Raw genomic sequence first — 19,423 nt, 5'->3', positions numbered from 1 at the left:
CCGGGCCTGGAGCCCCCGAGCTGGCCCCTCTCCAGAGGGGGCCGGGGACAGGCCCCAAATCAACCCAGCTGCGCCCTGGGGGGGTCTGGGCCAGGAAGCCAGGCGCTGCCGGCGCCCAGGGGCCTGGAAAGGCCCGGCTGGCCACTGGGCGGGCTCCCGCGGGAGGCACCAGCTGTTCCCACCGGACCCCCGAGTGGGGCAGCCCCCCCGCGGGACCCCCCCGCCACGTCACTGCGCAGCGCGGGGCCCGGCTCCGGCTCCGGCTCCGGCTGGGGCTGCCCTGGGGGAGGGTGATCCCCCCAGCAGTGACCCGGATTCACACACAGCACCATTGTGCGGGGCTGGCAGATGGGGCGGGGCCGTGGGAACCCGGGACACAGACAGAGCCCTGGAGAGACCCCGGCCGCAGGGTAAGGGGGTGGGGTGCAGCCCTCCAGCCCTGCCGGTGCCCCTCACTCCGACCCGCAGTCCCCCCCAGCCCCCCTCACTCCCGACCCGCAGCCCCCCGCCAGCCCCCCCAGCGCCCCTCACTCCCGACCCGCAGCCCCCCCCAGCCCCCCTCACTCCGACCCGCAGCCCCCCGCCAGCTCCCCCCCAGCGCCCCTCACTCCGACCCGCAGCCCCCCGCCAGCTCCCCCCCAGCGCCCCTCACTCCGACCCGCAGCCCCCCGCCAGCTCCCCCCCAGCGCCCCTCACTCCGACCCGCAGCCCCCCGCCAGCTCCCCCCCAGCGCCCCTCACTCCGACCCGCAGCCCCCCCAGCGCCCCTCACTCCCGACCCGCAGCCCCCCGCCAGCGCCCCTCACTCCCGACCCTCAGACCCCCGCCAGCCCAGCCCCCCACCTCCAGCCCTGCCGGTGCCCCTCACTCCCGACCCGCAGCCCCCTGCCAGCCCCCCCCAGCGCCCCTCACGCCCGACCCGCAGCCCCCTGCTAGCCCAGCCCTGCCGATGCCCCTCTCTTCTCCCTAACTTCAACTCTACAACTCCAGACTGTCCAGCCCCTCCCCCCTCCTGCACTGCCCCAGTGGGTCCCTAGAGGGCGATCCCTGCCCGGGGTGGCGGTTGGGAATTGGGGGGCTGGAGGGGGAGGGGCTCAGAGGTGGGGATGGCGACACAGCAGGGGGATTAATGGGGAGGGGGGGACCCAATAACACAGGGCTGGTGCTGCCCATTGCTGAAGGTCCCCCCGTGTCCCCGCAGCCCCCCAGCTCCATGGCCGCCCCCGGCCCGCACTCGGTGCTGTACAAGGGGCTGATGCTCCCGGCCCTGGTGCACAGCACCGAGAGCCTGAGATACGCTCAGCTCGGCTTCCAGGTGCGAGACAGAGACATCTTCAGTGTCACATACCCCAAATCAGGTGAGAGACTCCCCAGTACCTACCTCTGTACCCCCGCCCCTACACTTCCCCCACACCAGGTGAGAGACCCCTCATGCCCCTCTCCACCCCATATCCTCCTTACCTGCCCTGCACCCCCAGAGTCCCCCTCTGCCTGCCATACCTCCCCTGTACCCCTTTATAGCCCCTGACAGTCCCTGAGCCCCACCCCAGTGCGCCCCTACCCTAAATCACAGGAGAGGCCCCCAGAGCCCCCCTCTGCCTGCCATACCTCCCCTGCACCCCCACACCTACCCACAAAATTATGTTAGATCCCCCTAGACCCCCTGAATACCCTCACCCCCCACTGCACCCTCACACCTAACCCAAAGCAGATGAGACCCCCCCCAATTCCTGGGATCCTCCTATTCCTCCCCATCCCCTGGTGCCCCCCCCACATTTTCCCCCCATCTTTCCCCCCACATGCCTCCATGTACTGCCGTCCCATCCCTAGCTCAGGCTACTAACCCCCCTCCTGAGTCTGCAGGACCGCCCCCTCCACCCCCAGCCCCTGGGATCCCCCATAGCCTCCCCCAGGATCCCCACTGCACCCCCTGAACCCCAACATCTGCATCTCCCTAAACTCCACTTGCCTCCTCTGAACCCTGGGACAGCCTTTGAGCGCCCGGCCATTCCCCATAGCCCCTGGGTCTCCCCACCTCCTCCACACCCTAACTCCCCCTCCTTTTCCCCTCCCCCCCTCTGACCCCCAGGATCCTAGCTTCCTACCCTATCCCCCAGGGTGTCCCTCCTTCATACCCCATTCCTCTGACACTCCGGAAGCCACCCTGAACTCCAGGATCCCCCTACACCCTGACATCCCCCTGACCCCTGTGAACTCTCCTCCACCTCCCTCCCGCAGCCCCATCTTCTCCCCACATTCCCCCCCATGCTTCTCCCCCACACCTGGCTCTAACCACCCCCTGGGGCCCGCTCCCCCGATATCTACCCAGCCCCCCAGCTCCATCATTCTCCCCCCACAACCAGGCACCACCTGGATGCAAGAGCTGCTGACCCTCATCCACAGCGACGGAGACCCCCAGCTGGCACAGTCGGTGCCCTCCTGGGAGCGGGTGCCCTGGGTTGAGCAGACCACGGCAGCTGGGTTCCTGGAGAACCGGCCCTGTCCGTGGCTCATCTCATCCCACCTGCCCTGCGGCCTCTTTCCGACCTCCCTCCACGGCTCCAACGCCAAGGTGAGGGGCTGCGGGTCGGGAGTGTGGGGCACTGGCAGGGCTGGGGGGAGCCTGGGGCTAGCAGGGGGCTGAGGGTCGGGAGTGAGGGACACCGGCAGGGCTGTGGGGAGCCTGGGGCTAGCAGGGGGCTGCGGGTCGGGAGTGAGGGGCACCGCCTCAGTCCCTGTCCCTGTCCCAGGTGATCTATACTGTGAGGAACCCCAAGGACGTCTGTGTGTCTCTCTATTATTACTCTAAAATGGCCTCGTTCCTGGAGTTCCCGGAAGATTTTGGGGAATTTGTGGAGCTCTTCAGCGCAGGCAAAGGTACCAGGCAGCGCGGTGCAATGGTTGGGGGGGGGCTGAGAGCCAAGACTCCTGGGTTCTCTCCCTGGCTCCGGGAGAGGAGTGGGGGCTAGTGGTTAGAGCAGGGGGGGCAGAGGGGGTGGGAGCCAGGACTTCGGGCTGGGGAGCTGCGTGTGGCCCAGCTTTTATACCAAAAGGATCTTCAAGCCCAGCCTCTGGGTCCCTCTGTTCGTTTGATGCATGAGTTGGCATTTTACCTCCCTCCCTAATCCCGCCTTGCTTCCAGTGCTGTTTGGCTCCTGGTTCCAGCACGTCAAGGGCTGGCTGGGCCTTAGGGACCGGCTCAACTTCCTCCTCCTGACCTATGAGGAAATGCATCAGGTGAGAGACTAGCACCAGACAGAGAAAGGGAAAGACCCCGACCCCACATCCTGGGTCACACCCCTGGGCCCATCTACCCCAGTATCCTGCCCCCTCCCTGCTCCCTGAGTCAGAGCCCAGCTGGGCCCGTCTACCCCGGTATCCCACCCCCTCCCTGCCCCCAGATCAGCCCCCCGGGCCCATCCACCCCAGTGTCCTGCCCCCTCCCTGCCCCCAGATCAGCCCCCCAGCCCATCCACCCTGGTATCCCACCCCTCCCTGCCCCCAGATCAGCCCCCCGGGCCCATCTACCCCAGTGTCCTGCCCCCTCCCTGCCCCCAGATCAGCCCCCCGGGCCCATCCACCCCAGTGTCCTGCCCCCTCCCTGCCCCCAGATCAGCCCCCTGGGCCCATCCACCCTGGTATCCCACCCCCTCCCTGCCCCCAGATCAGCCCCCTGGGCCCATCCACCCTGGTATCCCACCCCCTCCCTGCCCCCAGATCAGGCCCCCGGGCCCATCCACCCTGGTATCCCACCCCCTCCCTGCCCCCAGATCAGCCCCCCGGGCCCATCTACCCCAGTGTCCTGCCCCCTCCCTGCCCCCAGATCGGCCCCCCAGGCCCATCTACCCCAGTGTCCTGCCCCCTCCCTGCCCCCAGATCAGCCCCCCGGGCCCATCCACCCCAGTGTCCCGCCCTGTGACAGGACCTGCGGGGCAGCGTGGAGCGGATCTGCCAGTTCCTGGGCAAGCCGCTGGAGGCGCGGGCGCTGGACGGGGTGGTGGAGAACGCCTCCTTCCAGGCCATGAAGCAGAACAGGATGTGTAACTACAGCCTGGTGCCGGAGAACATCATGGACCAACAGATCAGCCCCTTCCTGAGGAAAGGTGGGCGAGGGGCTGGGCGGGGGCTCCCAGCTACCCCGGCCTGGCCTCTCCCAGCAGGGGCCCTTGGGGAAGACTCCCTGAACCCCTCCATTCTCTGCTTCCCACAGGGGTCCCGGGCGACTGGAAGGGGCATTTCACGGTGGCGCAGAGCCAGGCATTTGACCGGCTCTACCAGGAGCAAATGCAGGACGTGGGCATCCAATTCCCATGGGACGAGGCTTGAGGGGTCACCGCCCCCCCTCCTCCAGACAGCTACAGTCTGTAGGGACCCCTAGATCCGTGTGTGTGGGCACTTGAAGAGTGCACCTCCCACCCCCACCCTGCTCTAACCACTGGACCCCATCCCCTCTCCCAGAGCCAGGGATAGAACCCAGGAGTCCTGGATTCTGTTCCTGGCCTCTGTCACTCTACAGCCATTTGGGCTTATCAGCGTCTGTGCCTCAGTTTCCCTCTTTGTGGGACGGGGCTGAACCCCCCTCCCCTGGATTAACCCCATATGGCCTGCAGAGCCATGGCGTGTCACTAACAAACAACCCCAGCACCAGAGGGTGCGGCCACCGTGCAGGGAACCGGCCACCAGGGGGAGAAGCGGCTCCAGAAATGGAGGGGGCGGGACAAGCGTTCTCTGATACTGAGTCCTGCTTAGGGGACTGGAGTGTGTGTGTGGGGGGGGGGGGCTGCCTCTGAGGCCCCTTGTGGGTACTGTGCCCCATACAGAGGGTTTGTGCCAGGACTTGCCAGCAGCTCCCCTCCCCCAGCCCCATGGCACCCCCCCAAGTACCCACAGAGCATCCCACTCAGCCCCCTCCCCCCGATTCCTGCCTCCCCCATCTGGGATCAGAGCCCTGCCCCCCTCCCGAACTGCCTGAGCCCCCAGCACCTGCCCACAGCCCTCCCCCTCCCAGCGCTGTAAGGGGTTGGGGGGGTTAGCTGGGGCTTGGGGTGACTAACCCAACGTCCTTCCATCTCTGGCAGGGGCTGCAGCCTGGAGTCCCCTTCCCCCATCCCTGCCCCTGGATCAGTCCCCAGGGCCCATTTACCCAGTATCCCACCTCCTGCCTACCCTGCGGATCAGCCACCCAGGCCCATCTACCCCGGTATCCCACCTCCTGCCCTCCCCCCAGAACAGGCCCCGGGGCCCATCTATCCCGGCATCCCGTCCCTTCCTGCCTGCCTCCCGGATCAGCCCCCGGGGCCCATCTACCCCAGTATCCCACCCCCTCCCTGTCCCCCAGCTCAGCCCCCACAGCCCATCTACCCCGATACCCCACTGTGACCCTTTCATGGTTCTCCGGGGGTTCAGGGTGAATCAGCAGCACCAGGCCACCTTGTCTGTCCTCACCGGGGGAAACGGCCAAACCTTCTGGCTGGTGGCTATGCGAGCGCCCCACTCTGGGCCCCACCAGCCTGTCCCAGCCTGGGGCATTGGAGTTTGCCTATGCTGGCCCTTAGGGTCCTGGAGCGGGTCCTTGGGGCAGAGCTAATTTCAGGCTAAATCTACCGAGATAGTTACCCGCCCTGCAACTGCCCCGAGGTCTGCTCTGTCCCTGGGGCACCACCCCCTCCAGCCTGACTGTGCCCAGCCCCTCAACTGCTGGGGACCCGCTTTGCGCTCAGATCGGCTGTCTCCGTGGGAGCCCCTCCGCCCCCCTTAACCGCTGTCCCCTCAGTCCAGCCCTCTGCTAAGCACCCGGCCCGGGGTCATGTCTGCAGCAAAACCTAGAGTCAAACAGGAGCAAGTTTAAGGCTTGGAAACACATACAAGAAGAATATCAACCATGGGGTAGGGTCCGCGCTTATTCCTAGTTAAACTGGCTAGAACCCATAGTTATTACCAGTTAATAACCAGTCAGGAACCTGTAGTAATTACCAGTTAATAAACTGGTTAGAGTCATAAACACAGTCTAGAGCCTGAATTTATTCCCAATTTCCTTTCCTGGTACTTTCTCCCCCGCTGGTCCACCCATCCATCGTTTGTCCCATGGGAAAGCCAGGATCCACTTCTCACGAGAGGCTTACGCTGGCAGGGTGTTTTCTCCATAAGAGACCCCAACTTGGGGCCCACACCACCACCCCCCCCACATGGTTCCCCCCCTTTTCTCTCTGGTTGCACAGAGGCATTTTGTTAATTCACTTTGCCCCAATGGGTCCCCCATGCAAAGCCTTTCTCTCAGGCATCTTGTCTAGGGCGTCCGCACGTGGCTGGGCCGGACCCCAGCTGTCCTCTCTTCTGGGTGAGTTAGCACCCAGAGCCACCGGCCCAGGGCCCATTCCCCCTCCCAGAGCCTGGAGAGAACCCAGGAGTCCTGGCTCCCAGTGCCCCCCATCACTAGACCCCACTCCCCTGCCAGAGTCAAGAAAGAACCCAGGAGTCCTGGCTGGAGGGTGGGGGGTCCCCAAATGTGTCCAGTGTCTGAATCCCAGCACCAACTCCCCTCCGTCTCCGGCAGGGAGCAGCCCAAGAGGGTTCTGTTGCATTGGGGGAGGGTCTTTTCATAACCCTCCCCCTCATTTTCCTCCTTCTCTTACAGTGGCTGGCACCTAGGGCCCCCCGGACACCAGTCAGCAGGCCCACAGCTCCAGCCTCCCCACGGACCAAGCTCCAGGACCCCCACCCATGGGGGGCCGGGGCTGGGGGCATTCCCCCCTCATTCAGGGGAATCCCTCTTCACAAGAAAGTTGCAGCATTCCACATTTCCCATGGATGGATCACTTGGGGTGGGAGTGGAGATAGTTTGGGGTATGCCCTGCAGGCCCCCTCAATCTCTCCTCTGAGGGGCTGTACCCCAAGATTCCTGCAGCCCTGCACAGACAGCCCCTCTCTCCAGATTGCTGCACCCCAAGATTGGGGAGAGAGATCCATACCCCAAGAATTCCATCTAGATGGATTTGGGGGACCCCTTAGCTGTCTGCTCCGCACGTCCCAAATCCTCCCCTACCTCCTGGAAGAGGGAGCCCCCTTAGTTGGTCCCAGACCAAAGGATGGGACCCCAAATTTCATTTGGGGATTAGACACAGGGCCTCTACCCCAAGATCTGTAAATGGGGAGGATGCTGGGAACCCCTAAACTGTACCCAGAGGCCAGTTCATGCCGTTACAGGGTGCCCTGTGCTGTGGATGTAGTGGGGGGGGGGCTTGGGGTGACAGCAGCCCTACCCCAATCCAGGATCTGGGCTCCCACAAACAAGTACCCAGCCCCCTCATTTGTAAATAGCCCCAGCAGAGGTGGGAAATCCCTGGGGGGGCTGCTGGAATGAGAACCCTGGAGCCCCTGCTCAGAACAGAGCCACAGAGAGGATCAAAAACCCTGAGTCGGTCTCCGTCCTGGGTGAGGGGTCCCCACACCCCCAGCCCCCTTCCCCACCCCAAAGGGGTCGCATCCCAGAGCAGGGCGAGGGGTCCCCGTATACCCAGTCCCGCGCCCCACCCCAGAGGCAGCTGGGTAAATAATCCGGGGGGGGGGCAGAGCAACAGCTGCAAAAACCTGCATCCCTCTCTGTGCGGTCGCGCAGGGCCAAAGCCCCGGGGGGCGCTGCGCCCCGCTCTGAGGGAAATCCGGCCGCGGAGGGGAAGGGGGCTCCAGTGGTGGGGGTGGGGCTGGGAGTCAGGACTCCTGGGTTCTCTCCCCGGCTCTCGGAGGGGAGCCGGGACTTCTGGGATCAGCAGCGGGCCCTGACGGAGCAGTGAGGTGATAGCGAGTGCCCCGTGGCCAGGTGGAGGGTCCTGCCCCACACACTCTAGTACCCCCCCAGGGGGGTCAGGGCTCTGCTTCCCCCCACCCCGGCGCGGTGCCTTTAAGAACTCAGCCGACCCGCTCTGTCTTCCCCCCCCGCCGACACGTGCCGCCCCATGTGCTGCCAGCCCCCCAGGCCTCTCCCCCTGCCGCCTCCCCGATTGGCTAAAAGTGGGTCAGGCTCCTCCCACCCTCCGGCTTCCTATTGGCCAAATCTAGGTCAGTGCTCCCCTCCCCCCGCCCATCGCCTCCCCCCCCCATGGCCCGGACACATGACCGGGCCGGGCGCACGAGTCTGGGCCTTGGCAAACATTCCCAGCCCGCCGATTGGCTCGGCCGGAGGCAGCTCGGGTTCAGGCCCCGCCCACTACTTCAAGCCCCGCCCCGTTTTCCCAAAGCAGGGAGTCGGGCAAAAAAAGAGATTAAAAAAAAAACCACCCAGCAGCCACCGACAGCTGCGAGGCGCTGGCGGAGATCGGGGGGCCGCTGAGCTGGGATCGGGGGGGCCAAACTTCCCAGCAACGCTGCACCCCAAAACCTTGGGGGTGCCCCCAACAGGAGAGGCCGGGGTGCTGGGGGGAGGAAGGAATCTCTGGCTCCTGCCCTGCGGACCCCCCGCCCTCCGGGCCACTGTGACACTGGCAGGCGTGAGAAGTTTTTTTGCTGCGGCAGAGAAGTGGGTGCCGGGGAGCTGCCCGGCTAAGGGGGGAGCCGGCTGTTTTGGGGAGCTGGGATTTTTTTTCTCAGGGTCTCCACAGCAGGGATCTGCTGGAGCGTGTTGCCAGACCAGATCCTTTCAGCTGCGAGGGATCAGCCGGGAAGCTCTCCTCGCCCTTGGGATCCCCAGCTCCTGTGGGCACAGCGGGGATCCCTGACGGGCCATGGCCAGGCCAGCGGCCCAGCTGGGCGCCACGGAGCGGCTGCCAAACCCTTTGCTCTCCTCCCCACCGCTGGGGGTGCCCGGGGCCGGCATGGTCAGCCTGAAGAGCCTCCTGCAGGGGCCCATCAAGAGCCCGGAGCGCAGGCCCAAGGACCTGACCACCTGTAAGTGCCCTGGCGGCCGTGCATCTGTCCGGTCCTGCGCGGGTCCGTCAGGCTGGTGATCGCCATCCCTACGCCACCGGCCAGCCAGCCAGCCCTATGTGCACCCCGCCATCTGTCTGTCCCCCCTTCCCCATAGGAACCCCACCATCCATCCAGCTGTCCATTCATCCATCCATCCATCCCCATAGGAACACTGCCATCCATTCATCCATCTGTCCATCCCCATAGGAACCCTACAATCCATCCATCCATCGATCCCCATAGGAACCCATCCATCCATCCGTCCATCCATCCATCCCTCCCCATAGGAACCCTACCAGCCACCCAGCCAGCCACCCATCTATCCCCATAGGAACCCCCCATCCATCCATCCATCCATCCACCCGTTTGTCCATCCATCTGTCCATCTCCATAGGAACCCCCTATCCATCCATTCAATTGTCATCCATCCATCATTCTCATAGGAACCCCACCATCGACCCATCCATCTAGCCGTTTGTCCATCCATCTGTCCATCCCCATAGGAATCCCCCATCCATCCATCCCCATGCAAACCTTGTCATCTCTCCAACCATGAACCGCGCCATCCATCGCTTCCCCTAGCCCCCCTATCTAATCTTGGTAGTCTCTCTCCATACTGCCTTCCCATCCATCCTGCCCTCCCTGTCGGCAAACTGCCCAGCACGGTCATATTGATATGGAAATACACCCCGGAAAGGGCCCTTGGTGCCCCTCAGCAGCCCGCCTAGCACATCCTTTGGCTGCTTTCAGCCCTTATTTGTCTGTCCAGTGGTGCCCACTCTCTCCCCCAGCTGGCTGTCATCTGGGGCAGGATTTGCACTCTGGGCTGGAAAGGGGCAGCCGAGAGGGAGGGAAAAGTGTGAGGAATTGTACCGGGACCCAAGCTCAGGGGGCCCCCAAAGGTCTGTGTAAATGCAGTGAAATGGGAGGGGTCCCAGTGAACACGAGGTGCCCAGACCCCAAATTCCTCTGGGCCGGCCTGGCCATGGGGACCCCGCTGGGCAGCAGCCCTGGCTGCAGCTGGGCCCAGGCATGGACTCCTGGGCCACCAGGAGCACTGACTTGTGAGTGGGAGAGAGACAGAGGCAGAGTGTGTGTGTATTTGTGTGGTTTTGTGTACAAGACAGACAGACAGAAGTGGAGCAAGTGTGTGTGTTTATTAATGTGTGTTTGTGACAGACAGAGAGCATACGTATTTGTGTGAGAGAGAAGGACAGACAGAGGCAGTGTCTGTGTATTAGTGTGTATTTGTGTGTGTTTTTCTGTGTGAAAAAGATGGACAGACAGAAGCCGTGTGTGTGTGTATTAATGTGTGGTTGTAAGACAAGCAGAGTGTGTGTGTGTGTGTGTGAGAGAGAGAGAGAGACAGACTGATAGAGGCAGAGTGTGTGTGTACTGGTGTGGTTTTGTGAGAGAGAGAGACAGACGGACAGAACCCGAGTGTGTGTGTGTATCTGTGTGTTTGTGACAGGCCCGGACCGAGGCAGAGCATGTGTGTGCGTCCTCCTGTATATATGTGTTTGTGTGTTTGCAGGAATGGCCCTGGTTTTCCACCGGCCCCATCTGCTCCCACTGGGAAGTTCAGAAAAGTCCCGAGGCGCTGGGGAAGGTCTGGGGGGCAGGGTCTGTGCAGGTTCACTGTCTAATTGCGTGACACACACACACACAGAGAGCTCTAAATCCCCACAGCCAGCACACAGCCGGGACACGGGATGTGACAGGAGGCAGAGAAACGTGCACTGAGGGATGTTTTTTATTTTTTTTATTTTTTGCCTAAGGAAATGTTGGTAAAAAGCTGCCAAGCGCCTGCGCCCATGTGGACCCAGGGCAGGGGGTGGGTTCGGCTTTGACAGATGGGCGAGTCCCACATCAGGCCAGGATGTGGCCTCCGGGGTCAAGCCGCAGCACCCCCCGGTGGGGAAGCTCTGACAAGGATCTCGCTAGCCACAGGGTAGCCCCCTCCCATTCCATCCCGAACTCAGCCTCCCTGGCACATACTCCCTGAAGAAGGCCCCAAGTTGCTCCAGGTCAGGAGTGAGGGGCATTGGCAGAGCTGGGGGGGGAGCCCAGGGCTGGGCTAGCAGGGGCTGCGGGTCGGGAGTGAGGGGCACCTGCAGGAGTGGGGACGTGATTGAGGGGCACTAGCAGGCTTGTGCGGGGGAAGCACCCCCCCCCAGGGATGAGCAGCCCCTCCTCCCATATGTGCCAGGGGAGGGGGCCCCTTGGGCAGTGACTCAGCCCTGCTCTCGGGGCGCTGCCCCGCTGGGCATGGGAGAAACTCAGCGCAGGGCGTGACCCGGGGCTGTCACCTGGCTTCCTCCACACATGGGCCGGGGAGTCAGGCCCCAGGAATGGGGTGTTGCCCGGGCATCCCGCCTGCTCCAGCCCCGTGCCAGCCGGCAGGCAGGGGGAGGGGCAGCCTGGAGTCGAGGCTGGACGGGGCTGGGAGATGTGGGGTGCCCACCCGGCCCATAGCCGCTTGTCAGCGCTGTCTTCACAGGGCGTCCCAGCAGCCTTTGCTCCATTCCCCGCTCGTTTCTTCCCAGAACGCTTTGCGCCATTCCTCAGTCTCCTTGGGGCATCCCAGAATCCTTTGCAATGCTCCCCACTCTTCTTGGGGCATCCCAGAATGCTTTGCTCCCTGATCCCTTCCCGCCTTGACACCAGGCGTTGGGGGGGCGGAGGTTGCTTTTGAAGCCAGAGGCTAAAGCCAGACACACTGAACCCAAGGTGTTTTGGGGGGACAGGGGAGTCGGGGATCACAGGAGGACTTGTGATGCAGTCAGCTGACCATGAGAAACCAGGACTCCAGGGTTCTCTCCCTGGCTCTGGGAGGGGAGTGGGGTCTAGTGGTTAGAGCCAGGGGGGCGAGGAGCCAGGACTCCTAGGTGCTCTCCCTGGGTGACTTTGAGGCTCTGGTGCAACAGTGCTGCGTGTGGGAGGCAGGAGAAGAAGGGGCTCTCCTCCCCTGGGGGCCAGGCCGCTCCCCCCACCAGGCTGGAACCCGCAGCCGCTGGGCCACACACAGGGGGGCGGGGGGAGAGCCTGAGCTGCGCACGCTGCAGTGAGCCGAGCCGGGGTCGCCCGAGGTGAGCCAGGCCTCACGTGTGCAGGGAGCGGGCGGGCGGCACGTGCAGGGAGCCAGCCCGGCTGCGGCTGAGGCTGGGGAGCAGCTGGGGCCTGGGGACAGGGCAGTGTCTGGCTGGCGCCGTGCAGGCCCTGACTGTCCATCCACCCCACCCATCTGTCCCCACATCCCCACTCTGCCTATCTCAGTCTCACTCGGCTTTCTCTCTCTTCACCATGATATCTCGCTCCTTGAGTTCAATACACCCCCCGCCCACAGGGTCTCGGTGCTCTGGGGGGCTCTGCCATGCTCAGGGCGGAGGGCCCTGCTGGGCTCCAGTCAGTTTCTCCTCCTGGGTCTCTGGCGAACGCGCCCAGCTGGGGACTCGTGCCCCCTGCCCCCATTTGTGCTCGCAGATCCACGCACTTGGGCACTTCCTGGGGCACGCACCCCCACCCCCGTGTGCACACACTCACTCATGTGGGCACAACGACAGGCCCGCACTCGCGGACTCCGATCCCTGGCGCTCCCCCGCGCTCGCTAGGGCATCCTCCCCATGCCCGGCCGCTTGCTCCCGCATTCCTGGGTGTGGTGCCGCACCGTGCCTGCCGCTCACACCCCCAGCCCACCCCCCACACGTGCGCCTGCTTGTGCTCTCCCCCGTGCGTGCAGCCAGCGAGCTGTGCAGGATTGCACTTCCAGCGCCCCACGTGAGCACAGGCCGGCTGCCACTGGGAGCCGAGACTCGGTCGCTTGGGAACGCGTCCGCGAAATCCCGCAGCTCCCACACTCACACGGATTTGAACACCCTGTGGACTCTCACAGCAGGGCCTTCGGCAGACACACAAAGTGCAGGACTCATCTCTGCCAGCAGGGGCACACTTCCAGCCCCCCTTCACCCCACCCCCTAGCTCTAACCAGTAGACCCCACTCCCCTCTCAGAGCCAGGGAGAGAATCCAGGAGTCCTGGATCCCCCCCGCCCCAAGCTCTAACCACTCACCCCCACTCCTCAACCAGAGCCAGGGATGGAACCCAGGCGTCCTGACCCCCCTCTCTCCCCCTCCAGGCCTGGCCAAGGAGAAGGAGCGGAAGATGGAGGAAGAGCTGGGGGGCGCACGGGCGGGACAGTGTGCCTACCTGGGCTCCCTGCTGTGGGAGCGCACCCTGCCCTACAGCGAGATCGAGTACGTGGACCTGGACGAGTTCCTGCTGGAGAACGGGCTCCCCCCCAGCCCGGCCCAGCCGCCCTTCTCCCCGGCCAGCCAGGCCACCAGCTCGCCCTCCAGGGGCATCGCCGTCGACCTCAGCCGCCCGGCCTCCTGCACCTCCTCTGCCTGCTCCTCGCCCGCCGAGTGCCCGGGCAGCAGCGACGGGGACCAGTGCTGTGCCCCTGCAGGTAGCCGGGGGGCAGTGGGGCCAGGGGGCACTAGTAGGGAGCAGTGCTGGGAGGGTGGAAGGGAGCACGGGGGGGGGCAGCAGGGAGGTGGAGCTGCGGGGGGCAGTGCCCAGGGGAGCTAGGGGGCCCAGCAGCTTAGGGGGGCTGTGTCTGGGCGTGGGGTCTCTGCTGAGTCACGGCCTCTCTGTCTCTGACACGTGGAGGGGGCAGACCCCTGGGCCTGCCCCACTTACAGCCCCACAAGCCTCCCAGGGAGCCTGCACATGGCCCCATGCCAGGGAATTGCTCCCAGGGACGCTCCCATACCAGGGAATCCCCAGCCCCCCTACCCATAACGGGGAATCCCCCCACCACTGAGTTATCCCCCCACCACTGAGTTATCCCCCAACCCCCCCCCATAACGGGGAATCCCCCCCCCACTGAGTTATCCCCCAACCCCCCCCCATAACGGGGAATCCCGCCACCACGGGGTTACCCCCCCCCCCTTGGACTCTGGATGTCGCCGGCCCTTCCCACCCCGCCGTGTTCTCCTCTGGGCCCCCCCAGCTGGATCCCCCCTCTCGCCCCCCCTTCACACTCCGGCCCACGTGCGCCCGCCCGGCCCCTCACACGCGGGGGCGGAGGCTGCGGAACGTGACGCGGGGCGGGGGGGTTCGTGCGGGGACACGAGACCGCGGATTAGACACGGGATTCCCCCGCGCGGCGCCCTGCGCCCCCCCTCGCCGGGCCTGCAACCTTGCCCGCCCCCGTGCCCCCCCCGACCTGCAACCCCCCCCCCGCGCGGCGCCCCGCGGCGCCCCGGCCTGCCCCCCCTCCCCCCTTGCCTGCAACGTCCCCCCGCCCTGCTCGCTCCCTGCCCTGCAAGCTTCCCCTCCCGCAGCCTTGCAACCTGCCGCCCCCCTCTCTCCCTGCTTCCCCCTCCCTCCAGCCTCCTCCCGGCGCTCGCTCCCTGCTCCCCCCGGCCCTGCAATTTCCTCCCCCCGCGCGGCGCCCCCCCCCCGCTCTGCAACCACCCCAGTCTTGCAACGCCCCCACTCGCTCCCTGCCCCCACCTGCAATCCCCTTCTCCTCCCCCCCACTCACTCCCTGCTGCTCTGGCCCTGCAACCTCCCCCCTGCCCACGCTGCAACCTGCTCCCCCCCGCCCTGCACTCCTGCCCCCGAGCCCTGCCCCCCCGACCTTGCACCGCCCCACCTCCAACCTCTTGCCGTGCAACCCTCCTTGCTCACTTCAGGACCCCTCCCTGGTCCTGCAACCCCGCCCCCCTTGCTCCCTGTCCCCCCCAGCCCCGCAATTCCCCTGCCACATGCTTCCTGCCCCAGTCCCTCTGCCCTCCAAACCACTGTGACCCCGTGCTCTGTGCTCCCCTGCCCAGAGTCCCCACCCTCTGCCCAGCAACCGCCTCTCTGCCCCCTGCTCCCACCTTCATCCCTGGCCCCCACACCCTGTCCTGCACCCACTCCCTGCATCTCCCTGCCCCCCCCCCACCTGGCACCCTGCCTCCTGCCTGCTTTCCTTCCCCCGCTTCCCAGCCTGCACCCTGCCTGCAGCCCCCACCCCGTATGCACCCTACACCTGCTGTGCACAAACACCCTCCCCCCCCCCATTTGGAAAGGAATACCAGCCCCCTCCCCCCACACACAAGCACACACAGATACAGGGACGGGTCTGGGAGCCAGGACTCCTGGGTTCTATTTCCTGTTCTGTGACTTTGTCCAAGTCCCTTCCCCGCACCGTGCGGGTGGCAGTTTCCTCCCAGGGGAACCGCCCTGGCAGGTGTTTATGGGTCCCGGGCGGTGCTGGGATCTCTCCCAGCCAGGCTGCCCAGTACCTGGCTGATCCCCGCGAGCAGCAAGGTCCTGCTGGCTGTAAACCCGCCTCTAATCCCCTCCTGGCACCAGAGCTCCCCGAAGGGTGAGGGTGCCCTCACAGCTGCCCCACGCCTGATCCCTGCAGAGCTCCTGCTAAGCAGGGTCACAGCAGGTCAGGGCTTGCATGAGGCACCCGCCTAGGAAATGCCAGCTGCTGGGGGGGGCTCAGCAGGGGGCGCTCTCCCCTGGCTGTCAGTGCTGGGCCCCTTACACCGGGGTGGTGCTGTGCTGAGGGGGGCTAGGCAGGGGGGACAGCTGGATAGCTTGGTGCTGCCATCTGATGGTGCGACGTGGGAATGCCCCTTGCTCTGACCTTTTCCTGTCCGGCCCCGTCCCATCCCGTCCCCAGGCCCGGTGACCCCCGCCTCCCGGCACACGCCCAGCCCGGTGGACCCCGAGGCAGTGGAGGTGCTGATGAACTTTGATCCTGACCCCGCGGATCTGGCACTATCCAGCGTCCCGGGGCATGAGACCTTCGACCCCCGGAAGCACCGGTTCTCAGATGAGGAGCTCAAACCGCAGCCAATCATGAAAAAGGCGCGGAAAATCCAAGTGCCAGACGAGCAAAAGGTGAGTCCCAGCTCTGGGGGGGTCGTGGGGCAGGGGGCCTGTCCCCTCTAGGGGGCGCCGGCTCTCATCTGCCCCCAGGGTGGGGTCTGGCTGGCTCGGGGGGCAGGGAATGGGACACGGGGCCTTTCTCCTCTAGGGGGCGCTGGCTCCCATCTGCCCCCAGGGCAGGGATTGGCTGGCTCAGGGGGGCAGGGAATGGGACATGGGGCCTGTCTCCTCTAGGGGGCGCTGGCTCCCATCTGCCCCCAGGGCAGGGACTGGCTGGCTCAGGGGGGCAGGGAATGGGACACGGGGCCTGTCTCCTCTAGGGGGCGCCGGCTCCTATCTGGTTGCAGGGCAGGGACTGGCTGGCTCAGGGGGGCAGGGAATGGGACACGGGGCCTGTCCCCTCTAGGGGGCGCCGGCTCTCATCTGCCCCCAGGGCAGGGACTGGCTGGCTCAGGGGGGCAGGGAATGGGACACGGGGCCTGTCTCCTCTAGGGGGCGCCGGCTGTTCTCAAGTCTCTTTCTCGTTCGTTTTCTCTCCCTCTGCCCCACGGCCCCCCCCCGCCCCGCAGGATGAGAAGTACTGGAACCGGCGCTACAAGAACAATGAGGCGGCCAAGCGCTCGCGGGACGCCCGGCGCCTCAAGGAGAACCAGATCACGGTGCGGGCCGCCTTCCTGGAGAAGGAGAACGCCGTCCTGCGGCAGGAGGTGGCCAGCATCCGCCAGGAGCTCTCCCGCTACCGCACCATCCTCACCAAGTACGAGTCTCAGCACGGCACCTTGTAGGACGCCGGCCGCCTGCTCCGCCACACGCCCCGGCCCCCCCGCGGACGGTGGGGGGGGCTGCTTCCCCGCAGCAAGGGGGCGCCCTCTTTCCCCCTTCCCCCGCTCCTGGGCTCTCCCTGCGTGGGGGCGTGTGGGCTCCAGCCAGCTCCCGCGGGTGGAGGTGACTGTCCAGGACCAGGAGCAAGGAGAGACATTGGCTCGGACCCGGACCCCGCTCCCCGTTCCCGGGCGGAAGTGGGGAGCCCGGCTGACTCTTTCCCGGGGAGCGGGCTGGAGTCGGGGGGGGGTCTGAACTGGTGATGTGCCCCCCCCCCAGCCCTGCAGCAGGATGAAGCAGGGGTTTGGGCGGCCATGCGCACACACGCGCCCCGCCCCACTGAATGGAAGAGGTGGGTGGGAGGCACAGAGCCAGTGGGTGGCAGGGTTATCTGATGAGGGGGGCTGGGAGCCAGGACTCCTGGGTTCTATCCCCCACTCTGGGAGGGGAGTGGGGTCTAGTGGGTTAGAGTCGGGGGGCTGGCAGCCAGGACTCCTGGGTTCTATCCCCCACTCTGGGAGGGGAGTGGGGTCTAGTGGGTTAGAGTCGGGGGGTTGGCAGCCAGGACTCCTGGGTTCTATCCCCCGCTCTGGGAGGGGAGTGGGGTCTAGTGGGTTAGAGTCGGGGGGTTGGCAGCCAGGACTCCTGGGTTCTATCCCCCACTCTGGGAGGGGAGCGGGGGCCAGTGGTTAGAGGAGGGGGCTCTGGCCTCCCAGAGCTGAGGGTAGTACTGAGGAGTCCTGACTCCCAACTCTTTACCCCCGGGGCTGGAAAAGAGACCAAGGGCTGTTACTTTGCCAGCTCGTGTGCGCCACCTAGTGGCGGCGAGTAGTAATAGGAACCTGTGGCTTCTATCAGTCACAGCCAGGGACTGAGTAGGGGGGTGGGCTGGGGCTGGGACAGTCCTCTGGGGCCTGGGGGTCCTTCACCCTAGTGCCCCACACCCCCGCTCTCCCTTCTTGCTTCAAACTGCTTCTCAGCCGTCAGATTTCAGAGCAAGCAAGGCCAGTAACTTCGCTGGGGGGTTGGAATCCCAGGACTCCTGGGTTCTCTCCCCAACTGTAGGAGGGGAGTGGGGTTAAGTGGTGGAGGTGCAGGGGGGAACCTCTGACCTCTCAGGGCAGGGATAGAACCCAGGAGTCCTGACTCCCAGCTCTCCACTGTTCCAAGTACCAGAGGTCCACCCCCCGCCGATCCTGGGGATCGAACCCGATCGAACCCAGGAGCCCTGGCTCCTGAGCTAACCACCAAACCCCACCCCCTGCCCAGAGCCAGGGATGGAACCCAGGAGTCCTGGCTCCCAGCCCTGATCCTTTAACCCTTTGCACTCTGAGCACTTTTGAGGCACCGGTGTTGCTGGCAGGGGGGACATGCGGCGCGTCCCCCCTCGAACACTCCACGGGTTTGCACAGGGGCTCAGGGCAGGGTGGGGGGGGGGGAGAGTTCTTCTTAACTGTTATTATTATTATTCTAACGATTCGCTCTATATTTTGTTAAGTGCGGCCGGCCTGTCTGGGCCCTGCGCCTTGTGGCTCCCGCCCGGCCTCTACCCCAGCCCCTTCCGCTCCCTGTCGCCGGCTAGCATTTTCCAGGGGGTTTCTGTCTTTCCGGGTGTTTTTATGAAGCCGGGGCCCCAGGCGCTGCCCCACGGACCCTGGGCGTTTACCGGCACGCCAGATCCTCGCCCGCGGGCTGCTTTTCTCGGGGAGCGGGCGAGGCAGCGTGACAGAGCCCCCCCGGCCGCTAGGCCATTTGGGGGAGAAGACCGCCACCCGGCCCAGCCAGCGCCGCCCATGGGAGAGCTCCGCTTTCGGAGCAGGGCTAGACGGCCAGCCAGAGGCGGCACTTCCAAAGCGGCATGTGAATCTATTTTTCCGGGGGGGGAGACAGACAGACAGACACAGCTACTGCAGCTCAGCAGAAGAGAGAACTTTTCTGGGGGGAGAAGAACTATTCCAGAGCAGCACGGGATCTGCGTGGGGGGGCAGTTGGCCGGCCGCAGCGATCCCAGGCCGGCGCGCGACACTGTTTTATATTTTTATGGAGGGGAAGGAAACTTATTTCATACAGAAAGAAAAAAAATATATAAGGGGGGGTCTGAGATGCAGGGCTCCGTTTCAATGCCTGGTTGGGGGGAGGTTCTGGATGGTTTATTTTTTCCCTTGCCGAATGCTCAAGGAGGAACGCAGAAGGGCAGCCGGCCACGGCCGCCAGCTGGTGCCGATTGTACCAGGGTAATAAAAGAGCCGAGAAAGCGATGAACAGAGAGCTTGGGGGTGGGAGTGTTCTTTGAATAGGGGGTGGGAGGGTGCACCCCTGCGGGGGCTGCCCCCTGCTCTGTGGGGGGAGGGTGTATGATGCAGGGCTATGTTGGAGGAGGGTCAGCCCCTGGGTTTAACGCCCCACCCCTGCCTCGTGGGCATGGGTCACCAGCAGGTTTTATTACCGCAGGCCCTAATATATATCAGCACAGTTGTGTGTGTCACCGCAGCATGCAGGCACCCCAGCTGGCTCGGGGGCCGGGTCAGAGCCACCCCACAGAGGCCAGCGCCCCCTAGAGGGAAAGACCCTGGACCCCGTTCCCTACCCCCAAGCCAGCCAGGTCCCATGCCCCCTAGAGGGGAAAGGGCCTGGGCCCCATTCCCGAGCCAGCCAGTCCCCGCCCTAGGGCCAGCGGCCCCTGGAGGGGAAAGGCCCCATTCCCTAGTAGGTGATGGGGCCTTGTTTATTTTCACCTGACACTTATGGTGTGCTGCCCCCTAGTGGTCAAACCCAGCACTGCGCCTTCATTTCACCTCCAGCTTTGCA

General features: G+C 65.1%; 2 protein-coding genes and 1 pseudogene across 3 annotated transcripts in view; 2 read left to right on the top strand and 1 right to left on the bottom strand.

Annotated features, from left to right (window-relative positions):
• The window catches only part of LOC311511978 (leukocyte immunoglobulin-like receptor subfamily A member 2), an 873,498-nt pseudogene that overhangs the window by 345,583 nt on the left and 508,492 nt on the right, over positions 1–19,423 (bottom strand). The window lies entirely within an intron of this gene.
• On the top strand, positions 157–6,000 carry LOC311511517 (sulfotransferase 2B1-like). The gene is made up of 7 exons (XM_084612188.1): positions 157–410; positions 1,201–1,357; positions 2,363–2,571; positions 2,750–2,876; positions 3,142–3,236; positions 3,922–4,102; positions 4,210–6,000. Exons 2-7 carry the CDS (start codon positions 1,213–1,215, stop codon positions 4,323–4,325), a joined length of 873 nt encoding a protein of 290 aa, XP_084468314.1. The 5' UTR covers positions 157–410; positions 1,201–1,212; the 3' UTR covers positions 4,326–6,000.
• Positions 6,144–18,883, top strand: DBP (D-box binding PAR bZIP transcription factor). Its single transcript, XM_084612187.1, has 4 exons — positions 6,144–8,879; positions 13,035–13,364; positions 15,585–15,805; positions 16,363–18,883. Exons 1-4 carry the CDS (start codon positions 8,717–8,719, stop codon positions 16,576–16,578), a joined length of 930 nt encoding a protein of 309 aa, XP_084468313.1. The 5' UTR covers positions 6,144–8,716; the 3' UTR covers positions 16,579–18,883.

This window comes from Lepidochelys olivacea (assembly GCF_965140295.1).
Source record: "Lepidochelys olivacea isolate rLepOli2 genome assembly, chromosome: 23".
Taxonomy (NCBI): Eukaryota; Metazoa; Chordata; order Testudines; family Cheloniidae; genus Lepidochelys; species Lepidochelys olivacea.
The sequence above is the reverse complement of the archived record's forward strand: the minus strand, read 5'-3'. Positions and strand labels throughout refer to the sequence as shown.